The sequence below is a fragment of the Anoplopoma fimbria genome, chromosome 23 (genome assembly GCF_027596085.1).
Source record: "Anoplopoma fimbria isolate UVic2021 breed Golden Eagle Sablefish chromosome 23, Afim_UVic_2022, whole genome shotgun sequence".
Lineage (NCBI taxonomy): Eukaryota > Metazoa > Chordata > Actinopteri > Perciformes > Anoplopomatidae > Anoplopoma > Anoplopoma fimbria.
In genome coordinates this window covers 13,675,536-13,692,529 of record NC_072471.1, presented here as the reverse complement: position 1 = coordinate 13,692,529, position 16,994 = coordinate 13,675,536, and the positions used below count along the sequence as shown (strand labels likewise).

The 16,994-nt window shown below is 42.2% G+C and overlaps 1 protein-coding gene across 2 annotated transcripts in view; it reads left to right on the top strand.

Moving 5' to 3' along the window:
* The window catches only part of tbc1d22a (TBC1 domain family, member 22a), a 114,308-nt gene extending 99,874 nt beyond the window's left edge, over positions 1–14,434 (top strand). For both annotated transcript variants that reach the window (XM_054624373.1, XM_054624374.1), the window contains exon 14: positions 14,234–14,434. In XM_054624373.1, the coding sequence (XP_054480348.1) occupies positions 14,234–14,362 (129 nt within the window). In that variant the 3' untranslated portion in view covers positions 14,363–14,434. The remainder of the gene's footprint in view (positions 1–14,233) is intronic.
* The last annotated feature ends 2,560 nt before the right edge of the window (positions 14,435–16,994 follow it).

Here is a 16,994-nt window from a genome sequence, read left to right as displayed (position 1 = left end):
TGCCCCTCTTTATTGATTTGCTGCTCCTTTTCATCTTTTGTTTTGTCTTACTGTTTCTCCTTGTCTCTGTCTTTCATTCTGTATTTCTTTCTTCCCCCCCCCCCTTTCTTTCCCATACTTGGCACATCATCATTGACATCATCATTAGATGGTGTCTAGGGATGGCAGTGTGTGTCATTCGGTTGGGCCACTACTCTGGCGGCGGCAGATGACTGAAATATGAACTTTGATTGATTGCCACGGAATTTGTACGGAAATGTATGTTTCCCAGAAGACCAAGCATATCAATGTGATACTCTCTGTTTTCTTCGTGGGCCACCATTAGGTTTACATCCATGGTTATTTGTGAAAAGTCTCAGCAACTATAAATAATCGAGCTTGACATTTTGTACAGCCATTCATGGTTCACACCAGCAAGTCAAAGTTTTCACTTATCTAGTGAAATATCTCAACATGTAATAGATGGCTTGCCACAATAATTTGGTCAGATATGCATGGTCCCCAGATGATGAATGTTCTCTAGCGCTACCATGAAGATGACATTCCTGTTTTATATTGACAAATATTCATAGTCCCCAGAGGATGAGGCCTGCTGACTTTGAGTTTTTTATGCTACAAAAAACTCCATGTGTGGTTTTAGTGTAAGTTATCGACAACTGTTAACACGATTGACATAACATTTTGTAAATATTCCTCACAGGATGAATTTTGAAACGGTTGCTGAAAAAAGTTTGTTGCCAAAGTTTTAAGATGCTTAAGAGAAATCTTAAACTTGTCTGCTTAAGGTTTGTGAGAGCTCATACAATAGTGTAAAGCCTTAAAACTGTCCCAAGGCAATAACAAGTTGGCAGTCCAACACGCATTAATGGTTTACCAAAATCAGTCGTGCCTTTTCAGCCTTCAACATGCATTCACACAAACAATATGCCCTTCCAGCAATATAACAAAGCTTTCTTGTTCTCATCAATCTACTTATTATTACACTGAATTGCTTCTCCAATTTTCCCAGGCCTGGAGGCTAACTAGACGTGTAGCTGCTAGTTAGCACAGCACAACATTCATGTGTTATAGCTTGAAATTAAGGTTTTGATTGATTTGTGCTTTGCTGATTTGGGAACCCATGTTCATTCTGCTGAAATTCATTAATTACATACATCCTGGTTTGAAATCTAAAGTACTCTGTCATAGATTCCTCCACTTCTCAAAGCTGTGGAGACACTAGATTGGAAAGTAACAGGTTAAACTCTCGATTGCATATGTGGAAGTTGAAAACATGTTGTTCTTTAAAGGTAATTTTGATTGACACATATAAGCCTCAACATCTGCTGAACCATTGACGTGTAGTCATGCACTGTATACAAGTGTGAGCTAATTGTCTTTAATGTAAAATGTAGAAAAATCGGGTAGCAGCAATGGATGACAAACTTCTGGCGAGTTACATGCTTGGGGTCCTGAGAGGGAACACGAATTATTAATTCACTTTAATAGTTTTAATTTAAAATACCACGCAGAAAAGTAATTTAAAAAGAATAATTCGTGCATTGTTATCAAACATAGTAAGGAGTGTGAGTGTGAATCTCCTCCCCTGGTTGTGGGATTGGATTGGTTAAGCTGCTTAATGAAAAGTAGGAGAAGTATTGCACTCCTAAAGCAATCTGCCTTCCACCGTTCCACCTCAGCTAGCACACCACTGCTAACTGCAGGCCTGGACTGCTTGGATAAGTTTTGGGGTCCACCAACACACACACACACACACACACACACACACACACACACACACACACACACACACACACACACACTAACACACACATTTTCATGCATTTTACTCTGTCACTCAAAGCCACATGCTCATACACACAACAACATAAAAACGCTCATACCAAATTCTCTCTCACGCTGTACAACTGTATTCACACATTCACTTCTGAACACACAGTGCACACCGTAATGGGTGGAGATATTATGCAGGTTTGCTGTTTTTGAGTAGGGCCAGCACAGTCAGCGCCATTTCCCATTAGGCGGTGCCACCTGCAGACACCACTGCAGTGCTGCCTTTAAATTACTACGAAAAAACCTCTGCACTCTGGTTACGTAACCCTGCCGTTTTTGTGGACCTGTACCTCATCCTGGAAATTAGACAATTGAGCCGTCAGCATTTGAAACCCGCCTCAAGGTTCAGATGCAGCAAAATCCTTGTGTTACAGCGAAATGGAGTAATAAGACACAACCCGACAGCCCCAATATTCAGGCTTAAGCACAAATGTCAACTTGTTATGCACGCCAGAATGAAGGGAATCATTGCTCTGTTTGCAATTTAGCCATTTTGCAATTTGTTTCCAAAGATGACAGCCTCTGAAATAGTTGTCAAAATTAAAATATTTCCCGGCGCTTGAGCAGGAATCTTTTGCTGCCCGTATAAACAACCATTTGCTTCTCTATATATGTTCAAATTATGCCTCTTCATTTTTCTCAAAGTACTCAGAATGTATACGTATGATTCAACTTGAGCTAATATGATTTGAAGCTGGCAGTGATGCTCAGCAGAGGTGCTACATTGCATTTCATCCAGAGTTTGGAAAAGGCACATACATATGCAAACACACTCTATATTCTCTATATGCTCTCTGTCTGCATCCTTAATGTTTATTGACGTGTACAACTCATATTGGCATGTTTTTTATGCATCAGAGCACCTTTACAGACATTATTTAAGACCCCCTATGCACTTGATAATGTAAAACTAAAGCCCATTTTCCAGCAGCATTACATATATTTAATGTTTAGCACACATGTCATGCCTGTTGCTTTTCATCTGTTTTGCATACCATACGTTGCCTACTCTTGCATGTTAAAATTATTAAGATGCATATAGCCTGCAAACTTAAGTCCTTGCACATAATAAAATGTGATTAAAGAACCTGCTGGCTGTTAATACCTACCCTATTAATGTTTACTAATGGTATCTTTTCTAATGTATAAAGTTATTCATCATTTCCAAGGATATGCGACTACAGTATCTGTGTTTCATTTTTTTTATGTCAACGGTCAAGCAGCACGGAAATTAACCTGCGGACTAACAAGGACATGCTGACATTTATGTCCATTCACAAACATAACCTGGCTCACATTTGTCATCCTTGATTTCATGGCTGTCAGTGGAGCTTCTTGATCTTGGGCCATCTAACAGTTTCCCTGAGATTTCATTAGCGAGCGTTGCTGAATAGTCCCCGTCGTGAAGTTTCCCCCCCCATTGCGATCGTTAATGTGAGGCCAAGCGTTTATGTGAAAGCAAACCTATTAGTTCTGTGTAAATGGAATCTGACTGTCGCTACAGTTTTCCCGCAGACATGCAGGAGGAGCTGAAGTGAAGACGGAAAAGCGAGGGGTAGAAGAGTGAAGGAGGGAGGCCAAGATTTGTTTTCACTTTAATTAATGGTGTGTGAAAAACTGTGGACCTTTTGTAAATGTCAGCGTCTGTCCTCAGATCAGTTACGTGTGGAGAACGCCTTGGGTTAGGCAGCCTCGGTAATAAAGGAAAAGAGGGCACTCCGGAGGAACTGGAGTGTTCTGGAAATGTCAGCACTATTTCAATCACCGTGACTGGCGACATTTTGTTAAGGATGAGTTCTTGTAGTCTATAGAAGATGGAAACCTCAAATTCTTGCAAAAAATCCAATTTGGGAAATGTTTGTTTGCCAGTTAGTGGATTAAAGTTCTTTTATTATTTTCTGTAGTGATGGGACAGCATTTATGTACAATTTATTTGAACTACATCCTGGGGCGGCTGTGGCAGATGAGGTAGAGCGCTTGTCCTGTAACCACAAGGTTGGTGGTTCAAACCCCTCTACCAGCAACATGCCGAGGTGTCCTTGAGCAAGACACCTAACCCCAAGTTGCTCCCCGGGCGCTTCATTGCAGCCCACTGCTCCTCCGGGATGGGTTAAATGCAGAGAAATAATTTCCCCATTGTGGGACTAATAAAGGCTTAATTATTATTATTATTATTATTATTATCCTCTGCACCAACAATGTATTAGAGCCCATACTGACACTGAAAGCATCATTAGAGAATAAAACAAAACTCCCAATACATTCATACAGAGACACAAAGTACAAGTGAAATGCGCCGCAGTCTTTTGCCCATCTGTTTTCTGTTTGGAGTAAATGGTATGCAATTAACTTTACATTTTCAACTTGATGTCAGTAGATAAAAAATCTAATGTTATGCACATATCATAAATATGTGTGCATTCCCTGCCACTGCTCTGTGTGCTGATGAAAGAGAAAGACACATTAGAGTGTTCTTTCACACCAACCATTGTCCTAATAAAACCATTATTGTGCTTGGTGACACATTTCACAAAGACCTCTTTTAACATTTATTTTGGGAGAAACTAAATTCACTCAGTTTAATTATGAGAACAAAGTGTGTCCCTGTCAGGAGGCCAGGACAAATGCTTTGAAAACTGGAACTCGCACGGTTTAATCGGGACATCTGGTCGCTCTAGATGTTTTTACTTTGCCAACACAAATGCTGCAGTGGGTTTCAAACAATCCATAGGGCCCTCTACTGGGAACACATATATTCCCCTTTATATTGTTTTACTGCAATGCATTATTGTATTACTGTCATTTTATGATGTGATATGTTGAAAAGATCAATCATCCCATAGAATCTGGCAATCAATGCCTTGGTCAGTAACTGTATTATGTATGTGTCTATAGTACTATCAGTTGTCACAAGGGATATTACTTAGTAATTTCCAATAATGGAGGGTAATATTCATTGTTTCCTTGCAGCTAATTTGAGTTTAAGTGTCAATCATCTTGGGCATGCATTTCAGCTTAAGCCCTCCTCTGATTATTCCCACATTTTCCCCCCATTTATCACCACAAGACCTCCTCATTTCCTCCCCCCATAACTTTCTCCCCTAACTTGGCTGGTATCAAGCAGACCCTCTCATGGGGCTTGCAGCTTCTCTGATGGATGGCACCGTAGTCAATAGCGTGAAAAGTGAGACAAGGCCACCCCTGGTAAACAACTTTTAATAATCACCCCCGCAGATTGAGTGCTGCACCGATGTGGCATATGAATCCATTTGTGCCAAAACAATAGGAGAAGAGAAAAAAATGAGGGGTGGACTTGATGTGGAAGTCAATTATGAATCCCTGACTATTTATCCTGTGACATCCGTCTTTCATTGCTCTCCTTCCACCTACATGCTCTCCATCACTGACAACTAAAGTTCACTATAAAGCTAACTCGTGTGGGCACGTACGCTGAATCATTGTCGCGTACGGTTTTGATGACCGAAAGTCGGTAGCGCTCAGTCACGGTGTGGCATTGAGGTAGAAATAATGTGATTGAGAGTGTGTTTTGTGCTAAAATATGTGCACAAACACAGTTGTTTATTAGCAGCACCATGGCGACGTGTTGTTTTGTTGATCGATGCTTGCGAGCACATGTGTGCCGTTGCCTGGAGACATTTATCAGCCGAACAATCGTGTGTGTGATTAGCTTTCCGTTCCGAGTTCTCATCCCCGACATTATCATTGGCTGAGGTTTATCCACAAAAGAGAGGAAAATAGAAATAGGCTCTAAGATAACGGATAGCAATAGTTGTGTCTGTCAGCCCATAAGCCAACAGCATGCTCCCCTGCTCAACTCAGTTAAGACACAAAAATGCCAAATAAACAGCAATATCGACCCGCTTGTGAGGAATAAACAGACTGCAGCAGCAGCAGCACGAGGAGGGAGGAATGGATTTTTAAGAAAACAAGAAAAAAAGGAGATTTGAGGAATGGGCTGGGTCATGAACTGTGACATAAATATTGAATTCTAGATTTAAATGCTCTTATGTGCAGTCAAAGCAAGAACTGAGGTGTTTCTGCTCCTGTTTTTTTTCTGGGATCATGAACTGTTGATTAGGGTGGCATTCAACTTTCTGAACTTGGCAGTGGGTGACGGCTGGAGTAATACTGTTGAGGCACTATTTTTCTTTTGTAGAATTTAGTAATGTTAAAGTTCACATGACCTCTTCACGGTCAAGTGCCCGTTGTGTGTTTGTGTGGCCAGTTTTGCGGAGCAGCAGTCGGCGTGATATTCAGCAAGCAAAGATACACATTGCATCGGACTGTCTCACATATTTCCGAAGAAGTTCTGCGTGTTTTAAACGGTGCAAAAACAAGACCGTGTGGGTGGTAACGCTTGAAGCAGAAGTGCCAAACGGTTAAATATCGACCGCTCCTGAACTTTGAAGTTTGTACGTGCCGAAAAGTGAAACTACTCAAGCTAAGTGAAATATCACCGTGAATGCCTCAATACACATAGGAGAGCACAGACAACTGTTTTTAGTACTTAGATTGCTTCTGGCTGCATTCTTTCCAGAGGTTATGAACTTGTCATTGAGCTGGCATTGACTGGTACAGATTGGGTACAAGGCACCAGGCCTATGACTGCGAGCGTGGACTACTGAGAGCAAAGAAATCACAGTTGTTTTTCTCTCAGAAGAATATCTATTTACTCTTTTATTTTTCTGTTTTTAATTAAGACCATTAAAATACATAATTCTATGAATTGTCAGTAGGAGTTAGAGTATCACATCGCCCACGCTTTCGGTTTCATGGGTACTCGGAGCTTTCAACCAATCTGTCATCCATTCTCATCGACACTCCCACAGTATTCAAATGACCAAAGGTTGTACCCACATCCCACATGTCCCCTTATCCTTTCTCTCTTATAAAGAAACAGTGCAGGACTTAATTAATTAGTTTGTTATGCACAATCGTGGACTGATGTTGAACTACGGCACATTTGGCACGTTCGAATTTACATGAATGTCAAAACGACGCTTGTTTATTCACACATTCAACTTTTTTCTCTCCAGTACTTCTCAGGGCTTCATAATATAACTTCTAAAACAGTGTCTATTAATGCATATTTCATTACTAATTGTGCTTTCTCCCATCAATCTAATTAAGTGGGGACTCGATGGGTTTATAAAATGCTTGTTTTGCACCTATTTCTGCAGCACTTTGCCTCTTTTGCTTGAATTTAGGTCTTTATGTTCATGCGGAGCTTTAAGATCGAATATCCTTTCCATGGGAATACAAACTACTATGTACATTATATACAATGTTATGTGCAGAGCTGTGAGCTGAATCACAGTAGATGATTTACCTTTGAAAGCTGGGTGCTCCCACAGCCTGATAACCCTTTAGTGTAACAATGGCATACATTTGTACTGTGTGGAGGTTGCTAATGCTTAGTTTTGGCTCAGTACTGTAAAAAGGGCGAGAAGCTGCACCATCTCCTCTTAACGTTCTTTAAACAGCTTGAACCACCTCCCTTGCCCCAGGTACAAAAGAAAAAGCTCCCCCAGAGACCGCTGGTTGACACTGCCAAGACGAAAGACAGGCGAGGTGTGAATGTGTGTCTCTGTTTTCCGTCCGCTAAAACCTGAACCTGACACGCCTGCACAGCACCGTGGTCCCTTACTGCAACAATAGAATAGCTTTTTACTGCATGAGTAATTTGGCACTGCTGTTTTAACTGTAATATAGTAATGTAATGCAAAAATGAAAATTAAGTAAATGGCAAGAATGTGTATTATGCATACATATTGTCATTAACTTTTATTTATTTCTAATGAAATAAGGATTTTATCAGAACAGCAATGGGTGATTAAACTACTATTTCATACCGATTCTGTTAACTGACAACAGGAACGTAAAAATATGTGAAATGAAACAACTAAATAGGGATTTTGGCTGCAGCAAAACACACTACAGGAGACTACAGAGAGCAGTAAGGGGCTGAACGGAGGTCTAACAGGCTAACAGGTGTATTGGAGTAACGGGTGACTGTGTGGCAGCAAAGTTAATAGACAACTTTCTTTTCTTTTTTAAGACAATAGATATTTCAAAGACCTGAGTAAAGCCGTGAGTGAGCTTGCGGTATACTGTAACACGTGCCGTGCTGCGGCTCAAGGTGAGCCGTTCCCGCGACAGGCTGCCACCGGCGTATTAATCCGCCGAGCGTTATACCAGCCAACCTTTTTTTGGTTTTTTTTTTTTTAAACAAGACAACTTGGCTTTGCCATCCTACGTCAGCTCCTACCTCCTGCACGCTACAGTGCCCCACTCCTACATTAGCACCCACTGTTTGCCAGAGTGCCCATTTTATGTAATTATACGAACTACAGCAAGCTAATGGCCCTGACTGAGCCGTGCCTAGGCCCATTACACCTCGGGGTGCTGCAAAACACCATTACCGCCATCCAGCAGCCCTGCAGTGTTCGTGCACGTTAGGTGACAGCCTGTGTGCGAAGTTGGCCCTCATCTCCATGCGTGCGCTCATATAAATGTGTTGGTTGAAGGAGGTCGCAGGTGGAATTATACATGTCGGCGGACTGTTGCCATTTTAAGCCCCAAAAGTGTGTCTGTTGGTACGCTTGTGAGCCACACCTGTCATCTCGCCCCCGATTAATTTCTCCAGGGCTCTTGTCGCTCGCTGTGGGGAGCCGTAGTCGTGAGTGACGGCGAGGCACCTCTCAGGACTTTGGTCAGTCATTGTACTCACTTCACTTAGCACCATCCCCATTCTGCCAGCAAATAGACTATTGAGTTCACAGGAAGAGTGGGCTTTAATTATGTGTTTTATCTACCTCTCTCTCTCTCTCTCTCTGTGTGTGTGTGTGTGTGTGTGTGTGTGTGTGTGTGTGTGTGTGTGTGTGTGTGTGTGTGTGTGTGTGTGTGTGTGTGTGTGTGTGTGTGTGTGTGTGTGTGTGTGTGTGTGTGTGTGTGTGTGTGTGTGTGTGTGTTCGTGTTCAGCAGAGGCCGCCATTACCGCCGACGGCCTCAGTCACTGCTTTAATGGTGTGCAGAGTAATATTTTTCTCAGGCTCCATTTGAGGCATCAGCTCTTGTAACTAATAGTGGTCTGTAACTCACGTTGCATGCACAACTTAGTTTTATCCGACTCGGTGCGGCGCAAATGTGACATTCGCCCCGGCGGAGCGTATTTTCAAAATGCGGCGTCCTCGTGTCCATCGGCTCGGCTTTTGCCTCAGGTTGTTGCGCGGCTTTTGTTTTTACCTAATCCACTCCCACGCTACGTTCCCACAGAGTGAATCAGCAGCTGTATTCATTAACGGAGGTGGAAGATCTGCCACTGTGCATGTGCGGCCTCCGCAAATGTGAAGCGTGCATTGAGGATGGAGCGTATTGAACTGGCTCACCGCCGGTCAGATGCAGGTTAAAACAATAACTGTACACACGGCAAGCGCATTTCAGGTGACATTTGTCTCTATGTGATCATTATGTTATCCCGTTCACTTTTTTGAAGAAAGCGCCTTAGCACTGACTCTATTGACAATCTGCTTTCCCCCTCACCATCAATAGCCATTAACCACTTTAAGCCTTGCCAAGCTTAGGAGATGGAGAGCTAATTGCCTTCCCTTTGTAGCCTACTGTATACAGTAATGGTGGATCAATGTGTTTGTTAGTGTTGTGGGATAAATGGATATTCATGCCCGGATAACCACAAGCATCCCCCCCCACACACACACACACATAACAAGGCTACTTGCATAAACACACCTTGAGTGCACATACACACACATCTCTGTCTCCTGCCTGTACCTTTAATTAACCGTATCATCTCTTTCACTAATGTCTTCCTGTTGAACAGAGACACACACACACACACACCACACACCATAACATACACACACACACTCACACCTTTACTACCCAGAAACACAAGCTTAACATACATCGACTTTAATTCACGGCACAGATTCGTATTTTCTTCTTTTTTTTTTCTCCACGCAAATGCACACATTCATTCAAGCAAACACTCGTGGCCTCTCAGCTTGGAGTGGTGCCACCTGTGTGGAGTGGAGTGGAGTGGAGTGGAGTGAGTGCAGCCGCCCCCCCCGACAGCGAGATGTATGCAATTAAACCATATTAAAGTCATTAGCCCAAGAGTAGTGATAGCCAGCAGATGGTTGCCACGCAGAAATGCGCTCCTAATGAAGCTCCTCAGTCACTACGGGTGTGTACTTGTGCGGCGCACGATTGCATGACTGCACGTGCGTACTTTGTTGCGTGTGTGCGTCTCTTTGGGTGTGTTGCCCAACGGCTGTGGCGCTCGAAGCAGGACTTGATTAGACACCCATTGTGGTTGGTGCTTCTTCTGTAGCAAAGACAATCATGCCTATTGTTGATTTGTATAATTCAACAGGAAAAAGGGTGGAGGGAAGGGACTTCCACCAAGATGACAGGGACAGGGGAGAGGCATAAGACCGCAAAGTAGCAGTTCTGAAACAGGATCACTCACCAGTGACATAACAGAAATGGTTTTAAGATCTATTTATACACTATTTATGAGATATTTTAGCAAATGTATAGACTTTTCGAATGAATAGGCATTTACAGAGGCCCTCAGTCCGACGTGAATCTGACATGAATTACCCTCATGGTAAAGCTGATACTGCGTTTACTGACCGTTTATTTTTCCACGACAGGGCTCCCAGTGCAGCTGTATGCAGCTTGTGACTTTTTTTGCTTTCATCACCATCATATTTATACAACCAATGTGTTTATGATTAAATTGTGTACAAAGTTATTCACAGATCTAGCCTACAGTGCACCAGACTGATGCATTTAACTTTAAAATGAATAAAATGTAGCGTTAAAAATAGTTGCCCTTATGCAGATGTCATGACACAGAGTAATATACAATAATAATATATGTACCTTTTTTATTTTAGCAGTTCTTTTTTATTTTAGACCTTAAGTTAATTACATTACTGTTGCTGTCTATATTATAAAAGCCAACATTTCCCTTCTTTCAAAGGTGTGCTTTTAAAACAACATCAACAGCATCTCAATTGTCTCGTTTGGTGATTAAACCTCCACTGAATTCAAGCCTTCAAAATGGGTTTTAAAAACCGAGGAAAAGAGGACTCTCTTAGCATAGCGATGCTCCTCAGGATATATTATTTTCACTACAAGTCATGTGTATCCAGGATACAGAGTTGTTATTCAATAGGGAAGCTTTCAGGTTTTTTTTGGGGGGGGTTGTTCTTCTGAAGAGCCTGCGGCAGTGAAGTACAGTAGGGAGAGGTACACGGTGTCTAGCCCCAGGCATCCGGGACCCACCGGGGCGATGCATAGAATACTTACCATACGCACACATTCACATAAATACATGCCACACATGAACCGCGCTCTTTAAGCCTGCCTGACACACGACCAACATGCGAATGAGTTACTAGTCAAATGAACATTTCTCTGATGGTTTCTGTGAACCTGCTCCCTCTTTGTTCTATGTAGATTAAATAATTATTTGTATTCAGCTCAATGCACCTGGCAGATGTTCAGCAGGTTTTTTGTTTTGTTTTCTTTAGCATCCGATTGTTGTCACGTGAGCCGACATAACATAATCATAAATACGCAACGCGTGAACCCGGCCGTGTTGACACGCAGTCCTTTAGCTGTGAGCAACATTGTTGGATTTCCAATGTGTGTGTGTTTGTGTGTAAACGGGAGAGAGGGTGAGTGATGAAGGGGGGGGGGGGGGAGTGCTGATAGTGATGCTCTATTGAATACAAATGAGAGAAAGGCGGGCTGAATTCTGATCAGGCTGACTCTTCTGTTTCCTCCACTCTCCATCCCTCACAGTGGAAAAAGAAATACTTCAGAGAAGTGCTTCTTTTTGAACCTAAAGGGGGATTTTATAAGTCCGGCCTTTCAAAGTCAAGGTCCAGGTCTCCTCCTCAAAGGGGCTTCTATTATAGCGTTTTTGAAAGTGCAGTATTAACAGGCAGCTGGAGTTTGATGGTAGTGATAAGGAGCTGTAGTTTAGAGGGATTCTGGTCATACTGTTTTATGTTTGACCACACTGGCGGCCACATAAGTTTGAGCGTGTCACTTTAAAAAAAGTCAGCCAACAAAATAATCACAAGCTACTCTTTCACTTAAAGTGGCCCTATTATGTTTTTTCCACTTTTTCCCTCTTCTTTAGTGTGTTATATATATTTGTGTACATGTAAAAGGAGTGTAAAACCTGAAGTCCACGCCTAAAAGGAGTTACCCTCCCCCTCAGAATCACTGCTCCTGAGCTCCTGAAACGGCTCCATTGAATTCTCTCCTTCACTGACGTAAAAAATGGCAAACGTAAAACTCTCCGGCTAGTTTGGCCTTCAAACAACAAAAGTGAGAGATAGAGCTGAAGCTCCGGAGGGAAGAGCAAGCGCTACAATGGAGCATTTCACAGAGAGGGTGAGAAGAGGTGCTGCAGGACAGCCAGGATGAGAAAAACAAGGAGGATTATGAGCATTAGCGCATGTAAACATGTTGTAACTGTAACTTGAGATAAAAAATATGCAGCCGGAAAATAGCATAGTAGGACCTGTTTAAGAATACGAACAAAATTTCAACATTTAGTTTATGTCAAATCCGAGATCCGCCTTTTAAATTGTTCAGAGTGCAGAGATGAAACGCGGCCTAATCTGTAGAATCTGGCCAGGATGGCAGATTTGAGCTTAATTAGTTGAAGAAAACTTGTACTTTTCCCGCCCTCCCTCGGAATACAAATGTTCTTTGTTGAGAAGTCGTCAGGGTCGTCTCACCGGCTCATTAAAAACGTGCAAGGAAGGAAAAAAATTAATGGAGCCAAACGCCATCAATTTAATACGTAGGAGGGTAACATGATACAAAAAGGGGCTCTCTCTGTGGTGAATATAAAGTTTTTGTGTAGTTTCACTTTCTCAGCAGTTGTAGAAAGATGAGTAATGGGAATATGCTTTTGAATTTACTTTGACACAGATGTAAGGAAGATTTATTTAAAATTCAAATACGTCAATCAGTGTTAAAATACCGTTTCATAACCGGGTCCTCTCAGACAGCAGCGACAACTCGGGAGTCTAAGAGTCAACACCAGAAGACACACCGTGATTTGTCCTTTCGATGTGATTATCAACACCGTGATTGCTTGTAAACCCTGTTGTCACGGCAATGATTTCAGCCATGATGATGAAAGCTCCTGGTACACTGATCCGTAGCATGCACACACACACACACACACACACACACACACACACACACACACACACACACACACACACACACACACACACACACACACACACACACACACACACACACACAGAATCAGTCTGTCTCCCTGCTAACCAGTCTCATTCCCCTTTGAGAGAGAGGCATTAGTTGGCGAGATTGAACTTGTGTGTGTGTGTGTGTGTGTGTTGCTCTTCTTACTTACATAGTAATGTACAGCACAAGAAACAGGGGAAAGGCTTCAGCTTCACTGAATTGTACTTGACATTTTGTTCTGTCTTTCCTGATATATATATATATTTTTTTTTCCCCCATAACCGCCTCTTTATCTTCTTTCTCTCACAGCTGTTATTAAACCAATTTGACTGAGTTAATAACATCTGTGTCACACTCAGACACACAGGAAGGGGCAGAAAGCAGGTGGAACTGTGCCTGTCTGCTGCACTAGCATTACCCCCAGAGGAGTGTACTTTGTGGGATCCTAATTGCAACTGCAGCTTGTACTATTACTGTAGATGCAGTTGGGTAGTTTAACGCAGTTTTGGGCTCTGTAGTTTTCAAATAAAAGTATGTTTGGGCCCCATTCATACCAGATATTAGCATGCAATTTTTATCTGGATACGTTACACAGATAATGACATCTGATCACAGGCTTTTTAACCTGGTAGTAGTTAGTTGGTTACTATTGTGTCCTCATTTAATGCTCCATTCCATTCTAACCACCATTTATAGGTTTGAAGGAGAAATGTGTTGCATGATAATACATTTAAATGAGAGAGAGAGAGAGAGAGAGATTCAGTGTGGAAAAACAGTGTGTAGGGTCGGCAAATTTTTAAATCCAACTCGATTATTTTCTCTATTTATGTTTTGGTCGTTTGATCATCAAACATAAGAAAATAGTGAAAAATGGCTATCGCAATTCTCCAGAGCCCGAGGTGACATCTTAAATTGTCTTGTTTTGACTGCACAACAATCCAAGACCCGATGATATTCAATTTACAGTGAGATGAAACAGAAGAAAAAAAAATCATCACATTAGAAAAGCTGAAATCAGCGAATGTTTTAAAAAATGACTTGGATGATTAATCGATTATCAAAATAATCCACTTGGCTCTAATTGTATTTTTTTTTTTTTTCTTACCAACAGGGTCTGATGATCCTCCTGCAGAACCTTCCCACAATGCACTGGGGCAACGAGGAAGTGAGCGTGCTGCTGGCTGAAGCCTACAGGTTGAAGTTTGCCTTCGCTGACGCGCCCAACCACTACAAGAGATGATAAGCGTGGCTCTCTGCAGCCGCTCTCCTCCTCCTCTCGCTCTTTCCTCCTCCTCCTCCTCCTCCTCCTCCTCCTCCCCGCCCCCTCCAGTCGTCTACTGAACTACGATGCCTCTGTTCCGAGAGGGAAGGACCTCCCCCCTTTTTTCTTAACCTCCCTTTTCCATGTCGCCCAATGGGCCTTTCAGCTACTAAGAGATTTGAATCAACCAATGACCGAGAGGACGTGCGGTGTAGCATTTTAACATGATGATGTGAAGCCTTGTTTTTTAAATTATTATTTTTTCTCTGATGTGAACTCCTTCAGTCCAGTGCAGAACCCTCTTCATCACTGACGACCAAGACTTTTTGTCCTGTCCGCCCATGCTGACTCCTTAGAGTACAACCTCGAGCCTGACGCAGGACTATGAGCACAGCGCCGCGGGGAGTTCAGTCTGGCTCCGAAAAATGTTCTTTTCTGCTCAAAAAAAAAAAAAAAACAAAATCCAATACCATGGCAATACATTGTGTTTTGTTTCCCGAGGCCAAAGTGTGACCTTATTTTTTTTTCTTTTTGCAAAGACAAAGAAAGATGGCAAAAGGGCACAGCACAAGATGGTTTACATATGTGAGCCCGCTCTCCTGGTCTCAACACCACCTGGAGGAACATGACCTCTCCTGTTTTTCTTTTCTTTTTTTCCCTCCACCTGCTGCGTGACAGGAGCGACAAAGTTTGTTTTTCTTCTTGACAAACTACCACACTAGGACTTTACAGAGAGAGAGATTGTCAGTCTGTGAGGGGAAACGTGACTCCCTCCTTTTTCCAACCACAAACACCAACTCAATCCATCCCGTTATCCCGTCCGCCTGCCGCGCTGCAGCATCACGGTGTTAGACAAACAGTGGTGAGAGGCTAATAAGCCATTTTATCCCCACTTATCCCCGCTTACACATGAAGGGCCAAATCTTATGTCTTATAACTACCCGAACCCGGGACTACCTCAGAATATAATATTAAGTAACATGCACACCATTACGGGGTCAAATTCAACTTTTTGAAGTTCAGCTCCTACATCAAATCCCCCTCGCCGAAGCTAAATTTTGAATTCACAGATTTTTAAAAAAGTGCTTCTTCACGGGTTTGTTTTCTAAGTCAGGGTTCCAGATGAACAATTTTGCCTTAATTAAGAAACATACTGTCTTTGTTTACTCTCCCATCCTCTCCATCTGTCTTTTGGGGCCATATCTTCATGGATGCACAAAAAAAAAAAGCGAAACTCAACTTTACATTATAGGCCCAAATGAAACGTGTGAAGTGGATGTGAATCGGTTACAGAATGAATCCAAATAAACCCTTTGATTGCACACCCTCCAAAAACCCGAGATGTGGTAAGAGAACACCAGTAAGGCCGTCTGCACTGAACATTATTCACAGACTCTTATTAATCTGTCATCCACAAGGCCTTCCTTGTCACTTCGATGCCTATAAACATTGTATATTATATTGGTTCGATATCCTCCAACAGGTAATCAGGGTGTAGCTGGGTGCGCCATTGCCTTTTTTTCTTTTACCCCAACAGATCCAGCAAAATTTGTTATATTTTCAAATTTCAAAAAGCCTTTTTATTTAACAAGGTAAAGATTCTTTGCTGTTAATGGAACTAAATGGAGTAGAGCAGAATAATGGCTTTAGATGTCAATGATTACAGTTAAACTCACCCTTTAATGTAGAATACTTTTGCATATAGCGAGCTGCACATGAATGAACAAAAGCAGCGGTTGAACAGTGCATCGTGGACATGACCTCCTGCTTAACACTGTGTCACAGTAACAATAACCGTGTCCGTCTCCTGTCTTAGCTGCTCCGTTCATATAGACCCCATGGGATGTCTTACCCAAAGTCAGTAGCACCATATTGGTGTAATGTTGGGAGGAGGAGGAGGAGGGTGTGGGGAATGCCGTTGGGGGGGGTATAATCAGACATTCATGACATAACACAAAGCTGTTAACGTCTGGAGTCTCTTGTCGCGTCTCCGCCAGGTTCCATTATTGTCACCCTGGCCCTGCAAAGACGGCGTGCGTAGGTGTGTGAAGGGGAGATGGAAGGGGGGAGGTGGTGGGGGCTCTGTATCTTTTTGAAGTTTCAGCGCTTTTTCTGTGAGAGCTGTCAGTCTTTGATCACACTTGGGATATTTTTTTTTTCTTTTTTTTTTTTATACACAATCTGCACCAGTTTCACCAGCCCCTCATCTCCCATGCTCTCTGACAAGGAAAAACTGCACTTAATTTTAAAGTCTATAAGCCTTTTTTCCCCTCCCTCTCTCTCTCTCTTTTTGTATGAAATTTATTCTTTCATCAGCGTTTTAAAAGATTTGTCTTTGTTGTTTTGTTTTTTTGTTTTTTATTTTTTTATGCTGTTTACATGACAAGCCTATTAAGTTGTGCCTGACTCCGGAGACATGAGCGAACGTCTTAGTTCTTATTTTTGACCTCAAATGAACTTGAAATGGGTTTTTTTCGGGGTTTTTTTTAGCCTTTCCAAAACCAAAAACAAAAGAGGTAAAGTGTAAAGAACTCTAGCTTACTACCTACAGTAGTAAGCTAGAGTTCCTGTCACATCATCAGCTAACTACATTAGTTTGTGCAGTCACAGA